General features: G+C 35.6%; 1 protein-coding gene across 1 annotated transcript; it reads left to right on the forward strand.

Annotated features, from left to right (window-relative positions):
• Positions 1-7: 7 nt before the first annotated feature.
• LOC146476971 (uncharacterized) lies at positions 8-10947 on the forward strand. The gene is made up of 10 exons (XM_085114122.1): positions 8-142; positions 428-654; positions 3378-3520; positions 3692-3742; positions 4642-4708; positions 6972-7108; positions 7811-7858; positions 8360-8468; positions 9131-9178; positions 10220-10947. Exons 1-10 carry the CDS (start codon positions 66-68, stop codon positions 10222-10224), a joined length of 912 nt encoding a protein of 303 aa, XP_084970248.1. The 5' UTR covers positions 8-65; the 3' UTR covers positions 10225-10947.

Genomic DNA, 10947 nt, shown 5'->3' on the forward strand with positions numbered 1-10947 from the left:
GACGTAATTTTTCCGTAATTTACAGCTTGATACTGGTCAGGAAAATCAATGTTCTTCGTGAGGGGATGATGAATCTGAGTGATTTTTTTCGATCAATATTTGGGCCTTTTAAAGAGCAATTGTGCCCGGACGATTTGCCCAGGTATGTATGTTTTAAATGTTTCCTTTCTTGAAAACAAAAAACAGTAACAAATAGCAAGCAATTAATCTTAATCCAGGATCTCATAGATTTCATTTCCTTGAAATATTCTTATGTGCAGCCGAATTTTGGAACTTTACGAGTAAAGGCATTCTGTTGCCATCAATGAAAGTTTTGGCTACCAGGAAAATTAAAAAAAAGATTCCACCATCTTAAGCATATTCTCCAGTTTTGTTTTTAGTCATGTCTTAGCTAGTGTTTAATATAAAAATGGCGTGGATTATACAGAAATGTTCAAGAGGATTTTGAGAAGTTATACGGAAGGAGACCAGATCTGAACTGGCAGCAATCACCAGCAGATCATCAGGAATGGAGCATATTGTACGAGCATCCAGGGCATGAGGAATACAGTGCTGGCTTGGAGTTCAGAGAAGGAGATTTTTTTCAGGAGTTTGAACAGATGTTCCAGAATTTCATGAGAGGATTCCCCCTGGATTTCACTCCTTCAATGCAAGGTTTGCATATTATTCATCAGTAAATTATTTTTTGTGCAGACATGGCTAATTTCCAGACATAACTTATCAATGATCAATGACATCAATAAGTAATTGATGGGTGATCAATGAGAAATCAACTGATTAGTCATTGATTATTGGCAATAATCAATGACTAATTGATGAACAAAAATTTTGTGGCCTATCAATTAATTATTACTCATCTATGACATCTATTACTCATCAATGGCATTGATTATTCCTTGATGCTACTGATTACCCATCGATTACTCATTTATTACACATATATTATAATACAGCATTTTTCTTTATTACAACTGAGTTTCCTGTTATACATGTTGATGTGAATGGTTCACAACAATAACAATAGACAGAGGAATAATTATGCATGCAAGGTTAAAGGGGGAAAGTAACTGAATTCATAGGAATCCAAGAGTCATCTCCAGTATATTAGGGAGCTTAAGCAGCGATGATGGTAACGGCAACGAAAACATCACCTGAAAATATAACTTTATTTCATTTTTGCTACTTCGCAATTATTTCAACTCGCTCAGCTTATAGAGAAATGGCAAACTATCCAAGAACCGAATTGGTAGGAGTGGCGTACAAGTCAAGAAAGAAAATGAAAAATGCACCGTCATGCGTTCACGTTCTCCACAAAACCTTTAAATATTATGTGGTCATTTCACGTTGTTGTTTTGCAGAGGACGGCAAAGAAATGTACCAAAATGTAAATTGCACGTGCAGAGCGATTGTTTTTGCTCATTAAACTTGTTGTTTTGTGGCGTTGTTGTTGCCGTCGCTGTCGTCATTGCTCAAGCCCTATTATAATGTATGGGCTATCGATGAGAAAAAACAAAACGGCATGCATCATATTGATTTGATGGACAGTAAACTTACTGAAAGGGAATGTTCAGAAGATTGAGTTGTCCATCTCACTCTCCTGGCTATCAGAGTCTGAAAAATATATGTGTAAATTTTAGCAAAGTAATAATAATTAGGTAAAAGGAAAAAAGGAGCTCACTTTGAATTGGAATTTGGTCTTTTAAAAAGATAACCTTAAGCAATTTTTGGGACTACCATGGCGTGCTTCACTTCAAAGTACCACAGTTCTGCAGAGTCATTCAGTTACTTTTACCTTGGAAAGCGTACGTTTTATCTCATAACTTTCCGACCTGTCAGATTGCCTAGTTGGCTTTCTCCCAGGTCCTCACAGTCAATTTGTTTCACTGACATATCTGAAACAAATACTCAGACCATGTGACTGGAAACATATTAACTGAGATGAAAGACAGAGAGAGGCCTAGGAACTAGGCAAGGTGTTAAATAAAAGATGAATAACAGTGGCTGCCGCATTTCCAAGACCTTATCTAACCACTGAATGTGTAGAATTCCTTTGATTTTTTAGTACAGTTTGCTTCAATGAGTTTGCATCTGACTTCAAAATAATTTCATTACTCTTGTTAAGTTTGGTGCACTTCAAATGACTTTGAAGTGTTATTCCCTCATCTTTCAGTGCTGATCTTTATTCAGCTTTTCACTATTTGCTAAAGAATTTCTCTTCTGAATTCAAACCCCACAAATTTTAAAGAACTGTGAGAGTCCTTTTCTCAGCTTTTGGTGTCAGTATTGAGAATGAGTTAAGGTTACCATATACCTTTAGAGGTGTCTCGCGTCCAAGGGATGTAGCTCGTCCGGATTAAACTGTAGATACCTAAACCCCTATATCAAGGTAAAGCTTATAGAGCTGGTTATCAAACTATACCAAGAAGTTTGAAATAAAGTGAATTAATTGTCCAATTTTTTGATGACCTCTAAATGCGACCATCCAAGTTACATTTTGAAAGCTACAAGTCAGAGCGAATTTTATTTATCGCTTATGTAATTTGCTCCTCAGTTTCCAAACCCACAGTGCTAAAAAACCGTGTCTGCATTTTGCCATATTCAATCGCAGTGAAAAGTTACAGAACATTTTCGAAGTAGGATCAAAAGAATGTGGAGTGAAGGTACAAAATTGCTCTCGGAGAAAAAATATTTCGAAAGAAAACATTCGCAGACACATTTTTGTCATTTATATGTTAAACTAGCTACTGTCCAAATTTGAAGGCAAACGAACAAATTCCCTTTGAGTTTTAGCTCTTTAAAGTGTCTCCTCCAAGCAAAAAAATTGATTCGAGAAAACAGTGCTAAACATTGGGCAATTCAATTTCACGCATGTGGAAGGAAGTGCTGGCTGGTAGGACTAGAACAATACTCAGCATTTATTCATTGGAGTCATGCATTTGAACAAATAATAACACTGTAAAAACACTAAAATATATTCACAGTCCATAAAATATGTACTTGTTGACTGTAGTCCTTCTTGATGGGGCTCATCTCAACACTCCAGGGGTCAAAATGTCGCTGGTTGTGTTTAACTGTCCTGCTAGACATTTCCACCACATAAAGTTATTGTGGTCAAAATGAACAGGAACACTGATGTACCAAACAGATTGAACTTTACCTGAAAGGTCAATTGAATTCAGTGTATGTAGGATCAGCAGAACCAAGAGTGCAAAGTAAACGTAGGACCTTAGCCCTTTAGCACATGACAAAGCATACTGTGGCAACTACTACAGTTTTGTAGTGCTGCTTTCTAAAACAAAATGTTCTAATAGTGCTGGATGTTATTGGGCTGAAGTTGCCAAATTATTCAGGATTGTTTTCTTCTTCAATATGTCCAGGTCCCCCTGCCATAGACCTCCCACCTGATTTGTCCTCAGAGACGCCATCACAGGAAAGCTGTCCCAGTCATTCAGAGTCTCTTAGAGACAGAATGCTAAAAGGGCCTGATTCACCTCCAGAAACTGACAATTTTCAACATCGGGTATGTTTTATATAACAAATTGCAAGCATTTTTCCCTGAACAAATAAAGTTTTTCTAATTTTTTTAACTGGTATTAAAAATATGATGATTTTAAAAAGTTATTTGTCCTTTCCGTCATGTTTTGTATAATTGTATAAAATTTATATGTGCTGTCAATATTTATATTTTCAGCATGAAGGTAGCAACTCAGATGGTTTTTCTTTGTTCCACCCATTTTCACTGGTAAGCAGATTATATTTTGCTTCACTGCAGATTATATTTTGCTTCACTGATAACTTGGCAACCTGAGGCAAGCCAGTCAGGTCAGATTCACTTGATAATGGATTATTGTTAGTCCAGTAAGAATCTATAAGATCCATCTTAACTTAGGAAAGCTTTGTGAATCTGGTCCCTGGTTCTTTGTTTGTTCCAGACTCTTAAGAAATACTGTGAGATTACCTACCAGCCAACAATTCAAACCTGCTTGCAAAGCCAGACATTTTCTATGAGTCGTTAAGCAGGATTTACTGTGTTCAAAGCATTTGAAACTCAATTAATTCATAGACAAGTACAAATAATTCATACTTGCTGTGTATAGCGAAACATTTTTCATGTGTTCTTCAGCAGAACCTATACATTGCATGTGAAAGTCAACCTGACTTTATTTTAAGGACGGTGTCTACCGAAGTATTTTTGTGCGGTTTATGACTATGCAGGAAAAGCAGATCTTAGCAAGGCCTATTGGAATCCAAAACGAAAATTAGAGGTAGCCATGCATTTTTCAGAGATTATTAAGCAATAATATCTCTAAAATGCGCCAAAATATAAAGCAATGTATGGGATTTTTTCCCTAATTGAAGCTAAATTATCTCTGAAAAATGCATGGTTACCCCCAATTTTCTTTTGAGATACCAGAAGCATTTGCTAAGTTCTATTTTCACTGTATAGCTTTAAACCGTGCAAAAATATTCCTGTATTAGAAGCCACAACCCATAGGAAATCCGGAATCCAAGTATCTTGAGATGCATAGAACGTATGTGTATTAACAATAGTAGGCACCGTCCTTAAGCAAATGAGTAGAGATTTCAAACAATTGTTTTCTTTGTTCATCTGTTAATTAATTATCCCACATTTTGCGACAGTTTAGTGACATGTTTAAAGTACCATTTGGTGGTCTGAGGCTCCCACCTGATGAACAGGTTGATAGAGGTAGGTAAAGGTTTAAAAAACAGTATATGTTCTTTATATTCATGGCTTACAAAACTGCTTCCTTCAAACAATACCCATCCTTCAAGCAGCCATCCACACACTACTTAAGGACAGTGCTTCCTAATACAGAGGTATATGTATTTTGGCACAAATATATTTATGACTACGCTGGAAAAGTAGATCTTAACAAGGGCTGTGATCATTCATTTTTAAAATAGTGATAATAATATTAAGCAACAATAATTCAAAAAAGCTGTAGAAAATACACAGTAACAACAACCCTTGCTAAGGTCTGCCTTTCCTGCATAGTCATAAATCACCCAAAAATAGTTTTGTTTTGGAAGGCACTCTCCTTTAAGGAACCCGAGTTTCTTGGACTACCCCAAAATGCACAGTAGCAAAAAGGAAGCACTTTGGGTATTGTTCACAAAACAGTTAGTAAATGCAAAATTAATACATTTGCACAAAATCCAGGGGTTTGAAAATTATACATACTGTGGAACATAATTTTTGGCAATGTGTTTGTGTACCACCCTGTGAACAACTTAAACCAGAAAAGCAAAAAACACCCAAAAAGTCACTTTGGATGTTTTTCCATTCCACTTTTCAATCACCGAGAGGGATCATTGTCTGATTTCAAGGTCTGGTTTTTCATTCCTGTAGTGTTGCAAAAAATTGTATCTGATCGGGTGGGCCAACTATAAGATCTCAAATTTTTAACTCTTTTGCTGGGCAATATTGTAAGGTAAGTTCTGACGCCAACAGGTTAGCTCCACAAAAAGGACCTCTGAATCTCTAAATCTTTTTGCAAATTATCTCAAAAACTAAGTCGGTGACCTACCATTCTTGTTGGTTTGTTAGAAAGCCCCATAAATTGAGGCCCTGTTAGGGGGGTCTGAATAATCCATAATCCTGGTAAATTTTGGAAATAATCTGTATCCCAATTCTGTAAAAAAAAATATATCCCTAAAATAAAATTCTACAACAATCTATTATATGGTAAGCCCCAATTACCATCTTATGTCACATGAATAGACTTAGGTACTGTATGTCAGATATGTCAAGTGTTGCATTTCCATACCCCTGATGAAACGTAGGGGTGGTTACTGAGGCTGTGACCTTTGAACATGTTTGTTCATGAAAGTTTTATGACCTATAATACACAGGTATCGCGGGCTTGGAATTTTGACCAAGAGACCCCACTGGAGATAAACATGTGTCATTATATTTATAACTTTTATGACCTTTTAATACCCTTTTTGTTTTGTTTTTGTTTTTGTTGTTGTTGGTTTTTTTGGGGGGGGGTGGGGGGGGGGGGCTTTATGTAAAACTAATCGATGTGATAAAATGCAACGCAAATAATCCATAATCTTTCAATTTAGTGGCCAATAATCTGCATCCCTTATCTAAAAACCCCTAATAATTAGTAATCCTACTACCCCAACAGGTCCTCTAAATTCTTTAACTCCTCTGACTTGTTATCTAGTAAATCGTACTTTATACGAAAAAAGGCATTTTTTTTTTCACCAACAGAAAATTCTAATGGATAACTTTCTACCAAGCATTTCTATTTAAATTGGCATAAAATCAAGACAGGTCACCACACTAATTTTTGAGATAAAGCAAATGTTTCCTGCAGGTTTTGTTTCTGGTTTTGTTTTGCATGATGTTAAGCTGCATTTCCACTTCCAGTGGACTGGGTGTGCTACTTTTGATGGAAATTTTGATTCATTCAGGTGATGCATGTAGGTAGCTGAAAACCCTTTTGAGCCTCCTTAAGACCTTGAGCTTACGTGACAAGACCAAAGAGTAGTATTGGTAGCTCAAATCATGTGATTCAATGGCTGTAATTTTACAGTTAATTGTCAGTGCCATAGGATGGGAGAAAATACCATAAACATTTGCCTCTGTGGTTTATTTTCTGTAAGGATAGGCCATACCTAATTATTAATAATATTATCTAATTTGTATATCAGTCACCTTGTGGTCTTGATGTGTGGGCTTTCCAACAACGTCAATTGAAACTGCTGTACACAGCAGACACGAAACTTCGTGTATGGGGCTGAAGAAGTTAACCTAAAAGTACTGAATATGGAGTAATTAAATGTTGTTATTCAAAAGAAACATTTAAGTTGTCATGTTCCTTACAATATTATAAATTATCCTGCAAGTATATAAAATGGCTCAGTATCTCAGCAATGTTAACTAGATGTTGAAGAAAAACAGAAATAGTAACTTGTCATGTTTGATGCTGTTTATCAAGACCTTGACAGTGAAGTTGAAAAGGGAACTCAGAGCTTAGATGATATCCTGGGACAAAGAAATGAACACCAAGTAATGCCGCATTTTCCACGCTCATCATCGTCATTCTCAAGTGTGACTATAGTTGATTCAAATGGGGTAAGTTAATAAATATTTCAGTAATTTTTTATGAAACTGTCCAGACAAACCAGGGCTGGAAAAGAATTCAGGAAGTTTAACTGGTGCCACCAACATGTAATTTTATGTTGATTTTTGGTTTTTATCAAAACTATCATGAAACTCCAACGAAAAAATGTAGCTAGGTTTCTCAGATGAACTGTGATTGGCCACATGCCAAAAATGAGGGAAAATCGGAAAAAAAACATAAATGTCAAATGGACTATGACAGTTCAGTCAAAAAACCCAGCCCATTTTTTCCCTGTGTTTGGTCAGGGTTTTCATTAGAACCAAACATCAACCTAAAATTTGACATATTAGCCCTTGCTGCCCACAGCCTTTCAATCAAGCCAAACATGTTAGAGTTCTACTGGGGGGTGCCTTCTAAGAACACAACTGAAAAGTTGCAGTTAATTTAGCTAGTTCGACCATTCAGGAAGGATGGTGTGAAATGTCTCCTCATAAGAAGAAGATCTGATGTTGCCATCATGAATTGTCACTCTTCCTAAAACAAAAGCCCAAGAAAATCCAAGCCCCAAACCTTCTACAATATTGAACACTATATCATCCAAGAATAGAACACTGAATATTTACATGGTTGTTATGCATCAGTTTGTTGATTCAATAATGAATTTCTGTTTTTTCATGGGTTTTTCTTTTCTTTTATTTTTTTTGTGTAACCAGGTTACTGAGAAAAGAACAACAAGAAGGGATTCCAGTGGAAAAGAAGAAGTAACTATACTGCCTTTTTTGTCTTTGTCTTGTTGCCTCCATTTATCAAATTTGTGAATTTAAGTAACATGAAATGTCTCAGTGTTAATATTAAATAACTAATATATTAACTAACATATATACAAAGCAGTTTTTTGTGCAGCAGTAGCTATGTTAATTGTATATAGATGTAAGCAAAATATTATTCAGAGTTTACTTATTATAATAATTTTATTATTGGTCATAATCCATTTACAAAAATTAATAATGTTATCAAGTTTGTATTGTATTTGTTTGTATTGGGACCTTCAGACAAAGTTGTTAACTCTGTGCTTCAATGAATGGATGGGGTGTTAAAATAATATTACATCATGAAATTTTCATTTTTATTACAAGTACAGATAAGATACGATAGACGTGCATGCATTGAATTTATTTGTACTGTTAAGTAAAAGGTAATAATACCTTTGTATGGTTTTGTGTGGTTTAGGTAAGGAAAAGTGTTTTAATTTGCTTCTTCAGGTGATAGTGACTCGAAAAATTGGTGATCAAACTCACACGTTCACTAAAAGGAAAGATGAAAGTGGAAATGAAGAGACTCAGGAGGATCTGGTAAACATTGAAAACAATGGTATGTTAAATCTACAGTTACATGCACTTTACACACACAGGCTTGATTTTTCTCAGTTAAGAACCTAGTTTGGCAATAAAAACAAATCTTACCAACATCATTTTTTTTTTTTTTTTTTTGCTAGTTTTTTTCATTTTTGACAATCTTGAAACAACTGCAATGAGTTGTCCATGTGCTTTTTTTCATGAATCGGTTGAATCGAATGAAAGAAATGAATGGAAGAGATATGAAGATTTTATCACAGCAGTGATCATGCTTGAATCCCTTAATATATAGCTGCATGTCTTCTGTTATTTAATGCATTTTGAAACAGCATGAAAAGCTAATTTATGAAAGGAATAAAAGTTGGTCTACTTTTACATTTGTAGGGAATCTAAGCTTATGCCATGGTAGAATTTTTACATTTGTTGTCTTCAAAAAACTCAGTGTTGACAACAAAAAATTATGGACAAAGGGGTGATAGTTTTTAAGGAAATTGACATCATGATTAAATCTTGATATAGTCAAAATGTGTGTTATATTCTATTATATGTCCCAAAAAATACAGGTGTAGTACCCCTTCCCCCTCTGTTTAATCCAAATATTGAATTTTGGAACCAGCATGCCATTTCTCTAACTGTGTCCAAAGATAATGTATCATCTATGCCTTTCTATTTACTTAGATGGCCTTACAGAGTTTAATGAAAGGTGGCATCATTCCAAATGTAGAGGTAAGATGACCTTTTGACTTTAATGTTTCTGTAATGAAAAGAATTATTTCGAGGACCATTTGGCTATAATTGTGCATATTTATGACGGCATGTGGTAAACATCTTGTTGTAAATTCATTTCTAGCAACAGTAATAGTATAGTCTCGGTCCATACAAGTTCTGAGCTGGTACAACTGGATGTGTTCAAGTTTTGTACCAAGCCGTGCCATGTTCGTTTTGTTCGTTTCATGAATCCAGGGTTACTTACTCTAAAATACCAAGAAAAGCTCATGGGACAGAATCACCACAATTCCCAGGACTGCAATCAATCATACTTTTTTTTATACACGATTAGTAATTAAAGCATAATTATGTTTGATGGGTCGTTACAAGTACGTCACTATAACTAGTAATAATCAAAGATTAGGGAGTGCGTTCGATTATCTCGATCTCAGGCTCTCTCTACTTTGCCAAGTTGGTGATGATGTCATCCACCCCTGCAAAATCTGCTGAGGATGCCAGATACGCGTCCCAGGATCCACTCATTCAATCAACGTTGTCCCATACAATCTCGACTCCAATCTGTGCGTTCTTTTTACGTCGAACTCAATAACTTGAAATACTTAAAGGTGCAATATGTGTACGTTTGTACAATTGCAATCTGTATACACCAATTTAAAATTTAATATTCTCTTATGATAAAGTTGAAATCGGAAATGTAATTTTAAAATATAATTTGAAATCTGATGCCAAACACCTTAGTAAAGATTGGGCAGATGTGACGCCAAAGTTAAGTTCCTTTAGTAGAACATCCTTCTTTGCCCTTCAAAAAAAAATTGAAATTGTCGTTGTTGTAGTTGAACACAATGTTCCAGAGTACCGCTCCTCTATAACAGAATGATTGTTCCATAATGTATGCGTTTTTGGCCTCTTAAATAAATTATAACAATTGTCTCTGCGTTTGACAATATCCACTGACCACAGGGTATTACGCCATTAACTGACTTGCAGGGTTTAGTAGACTACTTTCCAGGACACTCATTTTGTAGTCATTATTTTTAGGTTAACATTCTCACTTGTCAGATAACAGTTCTTCACCCTTGGCCTCCATTTACAAGTCTGTCTTGGAGCAGTTCTTCCCAAGAAGATGAAAACAAAAAGAGCAATCCTGGAAATGGAAGATTCAAAACCTGTACAGAAAATCTGGGTTAATTTTCACGGTACTTGGGACGTTAAGATGGGTAATATTGGATGGTTGAAAGGTGTGCTTTCCTCTCCATTGAAAGAAAGAACTGTGTTTGCGCTTACATTTAGTTCCCAAAACAACGGAAGGTTCTACTCTTCGACATTACTTGCTGTACCGTCATTGTTGCTGACAGAGAGTCAATTTGGGAGAATGACATGCCCCTCCCTCCCCTGCTGAACTCTGATTGTCACTTGAGTAAAAGAGGCCTTCTTTGTAAAATGTAAGATTCTAGTACACTTTAAAACTAAAGCTATCTGAAGTGAAATTGTATTAAGAGTAATATTACGGAAACTTACTTAGAATATCGCTGAAATTAGTCATTTGTACAGTAATAATCCACCTCTCCATCACACCAGATTTTGATTGATCTGGAAAAGGCAGCAGGATCAGTACTGAAAGCTAAAGACTGTGGAGAAGGAAGGATGTTCTTCATTTGGATGGTGCAATACACTGCTTGTACGAGCTAATGGCGTCAGCGTCGGTAGAAGGAGAAAATTGTACAATCTAAGCGAAATGTATTAAAATCGATCTTCTCTAGAAGAAA

The sequence above is a fragment of the Pavona decussata genome, unplaced genomic scaffold, assembly GCF_977016875.1.
Source record: "Pavona decussata unplaced genomic scaffold, jaPavDecu1.1 SCAFFOLD_72, whole genome shotgun sequence".
NCBI lineage: Eukaryota > Metazoa > Cnidaria > Anthozoa > Scleractinia > Agariciidae > Pavona > Pavona decussata.